General features: G+C 37.9%; 1 protein-coding gene across 15 annotated transcripts in view; it reads right to left on the reverse strand.

Annotated features, from left to right (window-relative positions):
- The window catches only part of EIF4G3 (eukaryotic translation initiation factor 4 gamma 3), a 340,922-nt gene that overhangs the window by 76,113 nt on the left and 249,808 nt on the right, over positions 1-15,001 (reverse strand). For all 15 annotated transcript variants that reach the window (XM_065929977.1, XM_065929979.1, XM_065929983.1 and 12 more), the window contains one exon: positions 4,172-4,260. In XM_065929977.1, coding sequence (XP_065786049.1) covers positions 4,172-4,260 — 89 coding nt within the window. The remainder of the gene's footprint in view (positions 1-4,171; positions 4,261-15,001) is intronic.

The raw sequence follows: 15,001 nt of genomic DNA on the forward strand, positions 1-15,001 counted from the left end.
TGAGATTGGGAACTTATTCAAATCATACTGGCACATATTCTCCCAGGGAGAAATCTGGGTTCCAGTGCATCCTATTTTTAAAAGGCAAAATAGAATTAAACTTATTCACCAGATTATTTCTGACCATCTCTGTTTCAGATACAACAACAACAACAAAGTATTTCTTGAGGGTCATATCAACCATCAAAACTCCTTGAGGCAAAGTTCTCAATGAACTTTAAAGTCTTTCTTTTTCATTAAAGAAAACACTCTGAAAACAATCCTCTGAAAGAAGCACTCAGAGGAAACAGGGACTTACTACAAATTCCAGTTGATAAATTCACATTAGGAGCCAAATTAGAGGCTCTACTCAATTGGCTGAACAGAAGATGGTATAAAAAAATGTCATATACACCAGGAAGTAGTTATCCCAACTGATTTATGAAAAAAAATTTTAAATAGTTGCAAACCATACTTTGTTATTAACTGAAACATTATAAAAGATATAATACTAATAAATTTTCTTCTAGTACTAACAGCAGATTGAGGACAAGAGGGGAAGGGGGTGACAGAGAATGAGATGGTGGAATGGCATCACTGACTCAATGGATATGAGTTTGAGCAAACTCCTGGGAGATAGTGAAGGACAGGGAAACCAGGAGTGCTGTAGTCCACGGGGTTGCAAAGAGCTGGACATGACTCAGCAACTGAACAACAAAACAATCAGATCATGGGGAAAAGACAGTAGACTTTAAAACGTTATCAACAGAAACAGATGGTTTTAAGGCCGTGTTTTCTAAAATGGAAATAAAATGTTCATGCAAACACTCCCACACACATACTTCTTTGTTCCTCCAACAAGATGAGTACGGATAAAAAATTCCAACAAAAATAAATGTTGAAAATGATTTATCACTATTTTTATAAAACATGGCAGAAAGTGAGGCATCTTTTATGTTTTAAGAAAAAACTGATCTACCAAGTTTGAATCATACATTAGAAGCCTCATTTTTTCTTATTCTATACTCAACTATAATCTAAACTCAAAACTGCCCTGTGATACTACCTTGCGATTAAGTGTAGGTCATCAAGACCTTGGGCTTCCCTGGTAACTCAGTTGGTAAAGAATCCGCCTGCAATGCAGGAGACCCTGGCTCGATTCCTGGAGAAGGGATAGGCTACCCACTCCAGTATTCCTGGGATACCCTTATGGCTCAGGGGGTAAAGAATCCACCTCCAATGCAGGAGACCTGGGTTTGATCCCTGGGTTGGGAAGAGCCCCTGAAGAAGGGAAAGGCTACCCATCTAGTATTCTGGCCTGGAGAATTCCAAGGACTGTATAGTCTATAGGGTTGCAAAGAGTTGGACACGACTGAGTGACTTGTACTTTCACTTTCTCTCATCAAGATCTTTAATAAATTGGCATGTGAGTCTGCAAATAGTTCTTAAACTTATTACAGAGTAGTATAACTACATTATAATCATACAGAATTGTTATTTCAGGAACTGGAAAGGTGAAAAAATGCTACTTTAGAGAGAAGAGTTTATTGAGTCACCCTCTCAGTACCTAAAGTCAACAACAACAGGTGACTTGTTGGATATAAACAAAGGATGCACTACTGAGAAAGTCCATTTCTAACTGGAAAAAAAAAGTATAAAGAAACTTGGCCCATGAATGACAAACCGTATTTCAGAACACAAAGAATCTATGAGGTGTCTGAGGCACACTGTTAGATGGGGTATTTCTCAAGGGAATCCATAAAAAAAAAATAGTTCCATTAAATATTTGATGATTACTTTTCCTTTAGCAGGATGGATTTCTATTCAACTAGTGTATAATTATCTAACCATTCTTGAATAGTTTATTCAGAAAGCCAGATTGAAAAACGAAAGCACTTTATTGTCTAGACTGTCAAAACAAACATTATTACAGGAAATTACTAAATAAGAGTTTAGTTAACAAAAGTTAGTTAAGTCGCTCAGTCATGTCAGACTCTTTGTGGACTGGGTAGCCCACCAGGCTTCTCCATCCATGGGATTCTCCAGGCAAGAATACTGGAGTGGGTTGTCATTTCCTTCTCTAGGGGATCTTCCCAACCCAGGGATCGAACCCAGGTCTCCCACATTGCAGGCAGACGCTTTAACCTCTGAGCCACCAGGGAATGCAAGAGTTTTTTATGTGCCAGAATATCAGACTGACAATTACAAATATAATGATGGATGAAATATCCAAAAAGTTTTAAATACATTTTTGGTTGCCTTGAATAACAATTTTACGATGAATCATCCTTCACACTATCTCTTTAGGCTGTAATTTAAAGAATTTAATTAAATACTTATACTTGATTAAATACTTATAACAACTCAATATACAATTTAAAATATGCTGATCTCTGAAAGACATTCTTTTAAAGGCTGAGAAAAACCTGAGAAAAAGATGGCATGATGATCAATGAAAAATGAAGACAATGACAACCAATATTTACTAAACTACTCTAGTAAATTCTTAATTTTAGAAAGACAAGGGACTAAGATTTCTGGAAAAAGTATGCGTGCAAATAACCAAACATGTTAAGTTTTCTTTCTAACCAGTGACTAGTTCAAAATGAGCCTAAACAATTCTCGTTCATGAAGAGTAATAATCTAAAGCAGGTTCAGCAAATTATGGGCCGTGGGCCAATAGCGGGCCCCTCACCTGCTTTTGTACTGTGCGCAAGATAAGGATGTGTTTGTGTACACTTGTAACGTTGGAAAAATATTTCAAAGAAGAATATTTTATGAAATATGAGTATTACAAAAAATTCAAATGTCAATGTTCACCAACAACTTTCACTGAAATATAGCTACTCACTCATTTACCCATTGTCCATGGTTGCTTTGGGGGTACAGCGGTAGAGATAAGAACTGTCACAGGGATCCTAAGGCCACAAAGCCTATCTGGACTGTTAAAACAGGGAAAGTTTGTCAACCTCTGACCTAAAGACGAGGATGAAAATCTGGAAGCACAGGAATGGTGACCTACCCATTTAATATTCAATAATGCTTTTTAAAAATGCCACAGGGCAAAGGAACATAAAGTATAATAAAAGAAAGTGAATAAATTACAGCTGACTCTAAAGATAAACCCATTTGTGAAGCGCTTACAGCCATACCAGGAATGTATGCGATTCCCCTGCCTCTCGAAGGTATTTTATTCTTTGTAGGAGCAACATTTTCTTGTTCAGCTGCAAAAGGAGTGTATAACTATTTGCACATCTATAACTTATTGCCAATTCCTACCCCCTGATAACCACAATGAAATCACACCCAAGCAGCATTTTAGAGGTTGCTATGTGACTAACTGTGACATCAATGGAGCGTCATGTAAGAGCAGGGACGGGACAGGGAGAAGGAACAAAGGGGCATTGTGAGCAGCCGAGAGAGGGTAAGAATTATAACCAGACAGAGAGGTTTTATAAAGCAGATGCACTTACAGCTACTGAAAAATGACTTCTACATTTTAATGTTATCATCTTAAACAGTCAATGAAAATTATTTTAATAAAGTAGATATAAGAACTCAAAAAGAAAAAAAAAGAAACGTGGAAATCGCTTATGCTACTCTTCTCTAAAAGCTTCAGCATGCAGCCACAGGCACACTGAGACGAGAGACCGTGAGACGGCAGAGCGCTGCCCGGGATGAAACCCGGCCGGGCGCGCCCTCACATCGCTCCTGGACCGGGTGTGCAGCATCCCACGGCAGAACCCAGGCCTCAGCTCAAACCGTGTGTGAAAACTCTTGTTACTGGGACGCAGGTAAAGGACAACAGATTCAAAATCAGCTTCCTTAAAATACCCTTGATGGTTTCCACCAGGACAGCTAACAGGCATTTGAAACAAAACAAAACACTTCTTAAAACAAAACGAGATTAGTCTTTACATGTGGTAATAAAAGGGAAAAATCAACAATACTTATTTTTGCTATTTGAGAAGAGGTATTTTAAAAAAGAAACAAGAATTCAGCGAAATTGAACAAACTACTAACAACCTTTAAAAAATTCTTTAAATGGATTAAAAAAAAAAATCTGACTTTGAGCTTGATAGATTTGCTTGGAAAGCAGTATCTCAAGAAAAAGTCATAAACACACACTTTTCTGAGAAAACAGCACCACTGCTCTGAAGGTGAGCTGACGATGTTTACAGCTGCCCCTTACCTCTGATTCTGCCTCTAACAACTCCTCAGCGGCTCGCGTCCGCTCTTTTGGTTTCTTCCACATCTTTGGTGCGGTCATAGCTGTCTGAGCTGAAACAGAAGAGCAGGCTGCCATTAGTTCCCACTGAAAAAATGGAAAATATTAGGTCTAAATGATACCTTTATTCAAATTTAGCAAAAAGAGGGCTTCCTGCAGAGTCAGGAGACACATGGATGATAAGTGAAGAACTGTGTAATTGTGGCCCAAAGACTGCAGGCAAATGTCTCAGGCACAAACTGTTCACATCAGCTCACACAGCCTTCAACCAATGGCCTACCGTCCTCCTATCTCATGGTTAGCACATACTAAGCCACATAACTCAGTATGAGGTGAGCATCTATACAAGCAACTGGGCTACCAGCCAATTCTAGACTGGGGCCTGTATCCATTGTTAATCGACTATGTGAACTTAAGCAAGTAACCCTTCTCAGGTACTAGCATATTCAACCATAAAGTTTAAGAGTAATATTAGATGATATCTAAGGTGCCTTTAAGCTACAAAAAATACTAAACTCCAGATTTTGTTTTAAAACAGCAAAAGTATACTTTGATGAACATTTCATTCGCTAGGCAGCACTTGCCCAACACCAAGCTCTCACTTCACGTCAATACTGTGGGCCTATCCATCCTCTCCTACGGCTGGGCTGAAAACTAAGGAAGAAATAGGTGATGTGTTTTTTCTGGCTGTGCTGCATGCCTTGCAGGATCCCTGACCAGGGATCGAACCCAGGTGTGAGTCCTAACCACCGAACTACCAGGAATTCCCAGGAACACAATTTTTATAGAATTATTCTACTGTATCAGAAGTTCCACATGGAAACCTAAGCTTACAAAGAATTTTTAAAAATTTACTTGGCTTACAAAGTCCACAAAATCAACATTTGGACGTACAATTTAAAGATACTTGGAACATCAGAAAGCAAATACAACATGTTTTAAAGGATCCTGCAGAAGGCAGTCAGTGGTGCAGAATGGTAAAGGATCTGCCTGCAATGCAAGAGACCTGGGTTTGATCCCTAGATTGGGAAGATTCCCTGGAGAAGGGAATGGCACCCATTCCAGTATTCTTGCCTGGAAAATCCCATGGACAGAGGAGCCTACAGTCCATGGGGTCACAGAACTGAACATGACTGAGTGACTTCAGAGGAGATCAGAAGGCGGCACGACTCAAAAGCAAGCAGTGAGGTTCTACGGCAGATGAGAAGGGAGGGGAAAGAGTCAAAGAAAGGTCACTTTATAAATATACAGATGTTACTGAAAGTGAATGAACACAAAGCCAAAGGAACCATCTAATCTAATTCCTTAGAGAAATAAAAGATCGCACTGAGACGAAACCAACCAATCTCTCTTGGTGATTCAAATCTTTTTTGGAAAAATGGTATAATATAAACACTCACACTGGTCTTGGGAACAAGGAAAAAGAGACATTTAATAATCTTCTCAAAACTACTGCACCATCATAAAAATACTCTGTAAATCTCTTTTGTTACCCACTCCTTAAACCAACTTGTCTTTATCCTTCCCTTTACAGACCATATGAACAAGAAAACATCATTAGACCAATGGCTATTCCTCCTTCGCAGCCTACCCAAGGTAAACCATTTTCTCAAAGTATGGAACTCAGATTACGGTAACTACAGGTGCATTTAAATTTGCTTTTGCCTCAGCCTTATGATGAATATGCATATTCAAGTATTAATGCTTGTATGTGTGATATGTGGTGGTCTCTCTTCATTTTTTATCAATCTTCTGATTTTATATAACCAGTCTGTTTTATGTGTACCCCTCCAAAATGTTTGTGATTAATTCTGCTTTCATAGAAGAATTCTTTCTAAGAATTAGTGAGTTTGAGGAACCTATACATTAAAATCAAAATTTTATTTCATATATACATGAGCTCAGCTTTAATTTTCATCCATGGAAAAGGGCAGATCACTTTTTGAAGGATTTGTTAGGATCAAATATAAACTTGGGTATCGTTTCCTCTAAACCAAAAAAATCAAAGATGTAGATAAACTTTTCCTTCAAAACTGTATCAAATGAACCCAAAACATTAAAACATTTCCTCCACGGGTAACATTAACACATTTAATATGCTTTTTAAAAAAATCAGCTACTTGCACAGCAGGAATTGTTACTCTGTTCAAATGGCTAAAGTTTTGATTTAAAGTAATTCACAAAAAGAGGTGAGAGAAAGCACACACCTCCTTAGGAGATACTCAGTCCTTTAAAAAAATGGACACAGATACACACCGTGTGTCTACTGACTGTGATATACACCCCCTCTCCTATCTTTATTGATGGAGGGGTGCAGTAACCTTTGGGTGTGTTGGCGTGTGCAGAAGAAGTAGAGGGCCAGGGAGAAAGTGAGGGAGGGGGAGAGACAGACACAAACACCAGCTGCCAGATTTAAAGGAGAATTAATACCAAATTAGAAGAAGGGAAGTAAATTTAGGATACTGTCTCAGATTTGTTCTTTCCTTTCTAGTCCATTTCTGATGCCTATGTCTTAAGTAGGCCCTTACTGCTGCACTGGCTTAACTATGAGAGAGGCTCAACTCAATGCCTCCAATTTGTATTAAATACTGCCTGAATGATGGCCTCTTTAAATCACTGATTTGATTGGTTGTTCTTTTACTTAAAATATTCCTTAAGGCATCATCGATAGTGTCGAGCAAAGTTCCTTACACAAGGTGGTGGTTGTTCAGCCTCCGGGTCATGTCTGACTTTCTGTAACCCCATGAACTGCAGCACGCCAGGCTCCTCAATCCTTCACTGTCTCCAGGAGCTTGCTCAAACTCATGTCCACTGAGTCAGTGATGCCATCCAAATCATCTTATCCACTGTCACTGCCATCTCCTATTGCCCTCAATCTTTCCCAGCATCAGGGTCTTTTCGAATGAACTAACTCTCCGCATCAGGTGGCCCAAGTATTTATGCTTCAGCTTCAAGCATCAGCCCTTCTAATGAATATTCAGGATTTATTTCCTTTAGAAATAACTGGTTTGATCTCCTTGCTGTCCAAAGGATTCTCGAAAGTCTTCTGCAGCACTGCAATTTGAAAGCATCAGTTCTTCAGTGTTCAGCGTTCTTTATGGTCCAACTCTTATGTCCATACATGACTACTGGAAAAACCATAGCTTTGACTATATATGGACCTTTGTCAGTAAAGTGATGTCTCTGCTTTTTAATACGCTGTCCAGGTTTGTCATAGCTTTTCTTGCAAGGAGCAAGCATCTTTTAATTTCATGGCTGCAGTCACCACCTGCAGTGATTTGGAGCCCAAGAAAATAAAGTCTGTCACTGTTTCCACTGTTTTCCCATCTATTTGCCATGAAGTGATGGGACCAGATGCAATGACCTTAGTTTTTTGAATGCTGAGTTTTGAGCCAATTTTTCACTCTCCTCTTTCACCGTCATCAAGAGGCTCTTAAGTTTTTCTTCGCTTTCTGCCATTAAAGTGGTATCATCTGCATATCTGAGGTTGTTGGTATTTCTCCCGGCAATTCTGACTCCACCTTGTGATTCATCCAGTCCGGCATTTCATGTGATGTACACTGAACAGAAGTTAACTTTCCCAACTCTGAACCAGTCCATTGTTCCACGTCCAATACTAACGGGTGCTTCTTGCCCTGCATACAGGTTTCCCTGAAGGCAGGTAAGGTGGTCAGGCAGGAATTCAAATTTGTTGACTGAATAAATAACAGCAGTTCTCTGTTAAAGAGGTATTATTGACATCCCCAAGACAAATTCTTTTCCCCCTGTCTTGTATTAAAGCCCCACAGGGCAAGAGACAATCTTGCATGAGATTCATAACTACCTGAATTTAGAGATGCCTAATGGAGCTTCCCCAATGTTCCATAAGAATTCAACTCTTGGAGGAACACTGATTTTCTACTTCTTTAAAACAGAGAAAGTTGTTGTTGTTTAGTGTCTTAAGTCATGTCCAACTCTTTTGTGACCCCACAGAGAAATCAGACTTCCATGGGATTTTCCAGGCAAGAATACCGGAGTGCATTGCTATTTCCTTCTCCAGGGGATGTTCCCAACCCAGGGAATCAAACTTGTGTTTCCTGCATTGGCAGGCAGATTCTTTACTACTGAGCCACCCAGGAAGCCCCCAAACAGAGAATAAGTAAAATTAAAGAAAGCACAGCTATGATTTCAAGATTTTTGCAAATTTTTACATTACTGGATGGAAAATGTTTTCCTTCAGACCTCTTTTTATGAAATGACTAATACAAATTCTGAAAAATATTGGGGATATAGACAAGTTTAATCACTGGGTTTTAATAAATAAATGGAGCTACATCAAACTAAAAGCTTCTGCACAGCAAAGGAAATCATCATCAAAGTGAAAAGGCAACTACCTAAAAGGGAGGAGGTATCTGCAAACCATGTATCTAAGTAAGGGGCTAATATTCAAAATATATAAAGAGCTCATTACAAATCAACAACAAAATCCCAACCAAACTGATTTAAAAAATGGGCAGAGGATCTGAACACACGTTTTCCCAAAGATAATATACAGATGGCCCACAGGCACATGAAATATCTTCTACATCACTTATTAACAGGAAAACGCAAATCCAAATCACAAGGAGATAGCAACCATACCTGTCAGAATGGCTACTATTGAAAAGATAAGAAATAACAAATGTTGGAGAGAATGTGGAGAAAAGGGAACCTTTGTTGGGAGTGTAAATTCTTGCAGCCAGTATAGGAAATAGTACAGAGATTCCCCCAAATTTAAAAACTGAACTACCACACAACCAAGGTATTCCATTTCTGGGTATTTAACTGAAGAATATAGAAACACTAATTTAAAAAATATATGCACCCCTGTATTTAATGCAGCATTATATACAACAGCTAAGATATGGAAACAACCTAAGTCATGATCTTTAGTTGCGGCATGCAGTTTCTTAGTTGTTGCATGTGGGATCCAGTTCCCTGACTAGGGATCGAACCCAGGTCCCCTGCATTGGGGGCGCAGTCTTAGTCACTGGACCACCAAGGAAATCCTCAACATCCACTTGTAATCACTTCTCATTACTGTCTCCACCTCCCTCCAATATTTTTCCCTTTTTCCCCCACAATAGCTTTGAAATCCCCAGGAGTCACAATAAATTATTCTGATTATATCATATTCAAGAAATCTGTCTAGAGTGTTTTGAGGATGGGGATCTTATCCCCTCCTTTTGTTCTGCCATAGATCCTTGTGAAAACCAAGGTAATTTTGACGATTTATTTAAGGAACAAGGGCAGAACACAGAAAAAAAAAAACCCAAGTGAGAGAAGGATTAAGTTTTTACAAAGGAGATGTAAATAACTGGAAAAGGATTACGGTGATAAACATGCAAGAATGACAGGGTCACTGAGAGATGTCTGTCAAACAAAAGAAACACTAGAATGTAAGTCAGTCAGAGTTTCTTCAGTCTTCTGAGCTGCTGCTATTTGATACGGATGGATGGATTGGTATTTATTCTCCCCAGCATCTGTTAAAAAAAAAAAAAGGCTCTCTGCTCTAGGACTGCTTCACAGAAGCTGAAGTAGTATAAGCAAGATTCCACAGGACCTAGCACTGAAACCAAGAAGAAAGTATATAAAAAGATGAGTCTAGACTTAAATTCGACCAAAATATACATCTACAACACAATTTAAAAATTTTTACTTCCAGTTTTAACATTAAATACCATCACAGTAAGAGTCAAATCACAGGTTTACTGATTTTATTGATGTTGCTCAATAACTACTTTTCGGTTTTATGATTCTTTTTTTCCCTATTATTCCCTGTTTCCTATTTTTTATTTTCCCTATTATCTTTATTATTTCCTATGGGTTTACTTTTGCTTTCTTTCGTTTTTTTAATGTAAAATTTCAGCTTTACTGATGTATAAACGACATATAAAATTGTAAGATATTTAAAGTGTACACTGTGGTGATTTAATATATGCACACACATACACTGGAAAGGATTCCTCCATCTAGTTAACACATCCATCATCTTATATATTTATCTTTTTTCTTCTTGGTAAGAACACTGAAGTTTTATTCTCTTGGCAAATTTCAAGTATACAGTAGTTATTAACTATAATCACCAAGTTTTACACTAGATCACAGACATTATTCATCTTATAGAATTTGCTCATTTAATAGTTTCGTCAGATGGAGATTGAGTCAATAATTTGAGACCATTTTCACTTTTAAAATGGTCATTTAGTGGTGTCAGCTGCCACCTGAGTACTATCCTGGTTGTGTGGTGGGAAGAGTAACATACTGCCGCAGATATCCACGTCCCAGTCCCTGGATCTTGTGAGTATATTACCTGACATGATGAAAGTGCTTTTGCAGATGTGATTAAGTTTAAGGGATCTTGATAGTTCAATTCAATTCAGTCGCTCAGTCGTGTCTGACTCTTTGGGATCCCAGGGACAGCAGCATGTTAGGCCTCCCTGTCCATCATCAACTCCCGGAGTTTACTCAAACTCATGTCCATTGAGTGGGTGATGCCATCCAACCATCTCACTCTCTTTCGCCTCCTTCTCCTCTTGCCCTCAATCTTTCCCAGCATCAGGGTCTTTTCAAATGAGTCAGTTCTTTGCATCAGGTGGCCAAAGTATTAGAGTATCAGCTTCAACATCAGCCCTTCCAATGAACACTCAGGACTGATCTCCTTGCAGTCCAAGGGACTCTCAAGAGTCTTCTCCAACACCACAGTTCAAAACTATCAATTCTTCAGTGCTTAGCTTTCTTCATAGTCCAACTCTCACATCCACACATGACTACTGGAAAAACCATAGCCTTGACTAGATGGACCTTTGTTGGCAAAGTAATATCTCTGCTTTAATATTCTGTCTAGGTTTCTTCCAAGGAGCAAGCGTCTTTTTATTTCATGGCAGCAGTCACCATCTGCAGTGATTTTGGAGCCCCCAATATAAAGTCTGCTCTGTTTCCACTGTTTCCCTATCTATTTGCCATGAAGCGATGGGACCGGAAGCCATAATCTTAATTTTCTGAATGCTGAGCTTTAAGCCAACGTTTTCACTCTCCTCTTTCACCAAGAGGCTCTTTAGTTCTTCTCCAAGGAATCTTGACAGGGAGATTACTATCCTGGAGTAACCCAATGGATCCAATGTGATCAAAAGGATTCTTACACGGGGAGGGGGGAGGCAGGAGAACTGAACAGATCAGAAGATGCTATGCTGCTGGCTTTCAAGATAGAGGAAGGGGTCCCAAGGCAAGGAATATATATATCTCTGAAAGATGGAAAAAGCAAGAGAACAGATTCTCTCACAGAGCTTCCAGAAGAAACACAGACCTCCTGATATCTTGACTTTCAGTGTAACCAAGTTTGGACTCCTGATCTCTCAAATTGTGGTGATCTGTCATAGCATCAACAGTAAAAGGATACAACCATGAATTCTGATTTGCATTGTTGTTAGCTCAGGTAATATACCTGCTTTGACTTGAATCCTTTTAAATTTATTAAGACTTGTTTTATGACCCACAATATGGTCTATCTGGGCAAATCGGACATTGGCACTTCTGTATCTGCTGGTCAAGCTGGTTGTGTTGTTCAGGTCTTCTCCAGCCTCACTAAATTTCTGTCTACTGGTTCCATCAATTATGTTTTTCTAATTAAATCAATTCAATGTCACTACTTTTTGATTATGTATGCTAATTTTAATATTCAGGCATAAATCAGTTTGATTTTTCTCCTCAGTACAAGTCATACATATTCTCATGGTTTCAGTGGTTAATTCTTGCAAACATTTGAGGAAGAAACAATATCAATTCCATGAAACTCTTTCACAATAGTGAAGAAGAGGGACTACTTATTAATTCATTCTCTGAGGTCAGCACCACCATTTACCCAAATACAAAAATACCAGAAAACAATATGCCAGTACCATTTAAGAACTTGATGCAAAAAAAAAAAAAAAACTACATAAATTTTTAGTAAGTCAAATTCAACAATACATGAAAAGAGAAACACCTCATGACTAAGTTTTATCTTAGGAAAGCAAAGCTGGTTTAACATTCAAATGGAAAGCAATTAATAAAGAAAAAAGAAAACTACAGCTGTCTCCAGAAATGGAGGAAAAGAACTGATAAAGTCCAATATGTATTTCTGATAGAAATAACACATTTCTAAGCTAATCAGCAAGAACTTCTTTCATCAGACAATTCAAAACCCTACAGCTAACATCATAATGGTGAAAGACTTTTAGAAAGCTTCCTGAGATCAAGAAAAGACAAAAATATCTACTTTCACCACTTCCACTCAACACTATACTACAGGCTCTAGCTAGTGTTGTAAATCAAGAAAAAGAAGTAAATAGTGTATCCAGTTAGATATGAAGTAACACTGTCTTTCTTCACATATGACATATTTATGTAGAATATCCCAAAAATTCTTTGGATTTTACAAAAATGCTAATAACTTCTGAACTTTAGCAAGCCTGTAGAATACGAGTAAAAAAAGTCTCCTGTATTCTCATATTTAGTTGTGAAAAATAAAAATGGAAATAAAAATACCATTTACAATAGCTATCAAAAGACATGAATCTGACAAAATTATAAAACTTCTGTATATTAAAAATTTCAAAACATTCCTGAGTGAATTAAAGAAGACAGATTTAAATGTCCAAACATGTTACTGTGTCAGAAGACTCAATATTGTAAGATATCAGTTTTATCTATAGATTCAACACAAACCAAATGAAATATCAACAGGTTTTACAGAGAAAAAATTGTAGGAAAAACATGACTCTAAAATTAACACAGAAAGGCAAAAGACCTAGAATGGCCAAAAAAAATGGAAAGTTGAAGGACTCAATGCTATCTGATTTCAAGAGTTATTACACACCTCAGTAATCATGACAGTGTGGTACTGGTATAAAAAAAGCAAACTAGATCAACAGGGAAAAAAAAAAAAGAGAGAGAATTCAGAAACAGACCCATATATAATATGTACAGCATATGTTTGGAAGTTGTAAAGGAAAAAAACCAGAAAAAGAATAGCCTGAAATTCTTGTACAGTACTGGTGGGAATATAAAATGGCATAAATACTTGGAAAATATTTTGCAGCCAGTTCATCCGAAAGGAGATCAGTCCTGGGTGTTCACTGGAAGGACTGATGCTGAAACTGAAACTCCCAATACTTTGGCCACCTCATGCGAAGAATTGACTCATTGGTAAAGACCCTGATGCTGGGAGGGATTGGGGGCAGGAGGAGAAGGGGACGACAGAGGATGAGATGGCTGGATGGTATCACCGACTCGATAGACATGGTTTTGAGTAAACTCCGGGAGTTGGTGATGGACAGGGAGGCCTGGTGTGCTGCGATTCATGGGGTCGCAAAGAGTCAGACACGACTGAGCGACTGAACTGAACTGAAAAAAAAAACAAAACTAACTCCAGGAGTTGGTGAAGGACAGGGAAGCCTGGCATGGGGCTGCAAAGAGTCAGATACAACTACACGAATGAAAAACAAAAATCAAACATATGCTTACATACGATTCAGTCATTCCAGTGTAGCTATTTAGTCAAGAGAAATGACAGCATATATCCAAGCAAAGTTTTATACATGATGCTCACAGCAATTTTATTTATAACAGCTCCAAACTGGACACAGCCCAAATGCCCACCAATAGGTGCACAAACTGTGGTACCTCCATTATGTGTCAACAGCTTTTAAAAAATGAGCTGCTATCATGTGCTACAATATGGACAAACTTGATGTGTACAAGAAACCAGAGGAAACAGGTTATGGGTTCTGATTTCACTGATATAGAATTCTAAAAAATGCAAACTGATTTATAGTGATAGAAAGCAGATCAGTGCTTGCCTGGGGACTGGGGTGAGGGCAGTACAGGACAGAAGGATTTACAAACAGGAGAAAACTTTCTGAAACAATAAATATGTTCATTATCTTGATGGCTATAATGGTTTCATGAGTATATACAGATGTCAAAACTAATAAAATATACTTTAAATATTTATGTATTAATTTTATATCAAATATCCTTCAATAAAGGTGTTAAAGTAGTCTGGGTGGTTTCTAAAGTAAATAAAACATAAGCATAGCTATGTATGTTATGAATCTGAAAAATAACAGTGTTTTTAAAGACTGAAAAAAACAGCATAGATAGTATTCTTCCATTTAAGGAAAAAAAACAGAAATCTATAGACCCAAGTAATGGGATTCCAAGGGTTTTTTTCCTCATCCTAACTTTTGCTGCTTTTTACCTCTTAATTTTCTTCTTTCCAAAAATATCTTTTGAAATAAATATAAAGTAATATCCCTTTCTAGCAGCTAGCGAGTTCTAGTTCCCTCAGCTGGATAGAGTGAACAATCTCTGCCATACCCTATGGCTCACACAAATAATCATAATAAAATATATAGGTTTATTTTAAATTTTAAAAAATGGGGTCAAACTACATAAGTTACTTTGCAAAATGCTTTTTCTCTTATTATGAAAACCTGTCCAGGTTATGACACAGCCCTGTCTCATTCATTTATCAGCGACATGCTATCCCACAGCATGTATGTACCATTGCTCTTGAGAAACCTCACCTTTTTTGCTCTTTTTCTTCCTACAAAACCCACTTCTAAACTTCTAAAAGTACCTATTGGTACTTTTACTTCCTCCTTGCTCACCTCCCCAAAGCACAAACACATAAGCATGTATTTTAATAGATACTGAAATATTTCATTCCAAAAAGGTAAAAGTAATTCACATTCCTACCACACATACATGAGTGTTGAATTTCTTCCATTCTCA

This window comes from Muntiacus reevesi, chromosome 3 (assembly GCF_963930625.1).
Source record: "Muntiacus reevesi chromosome 3, mMunRee1.1, whole genome shotgun sequence".
In the NCBI taxonomy this organism is placed as follows: domain Eukaryota; kingdom Metazoa; phylum Chordata; class Mammalia; order Artiodactyla; family Cervidae; genus Muntiacus; species Muntiacus reevesi.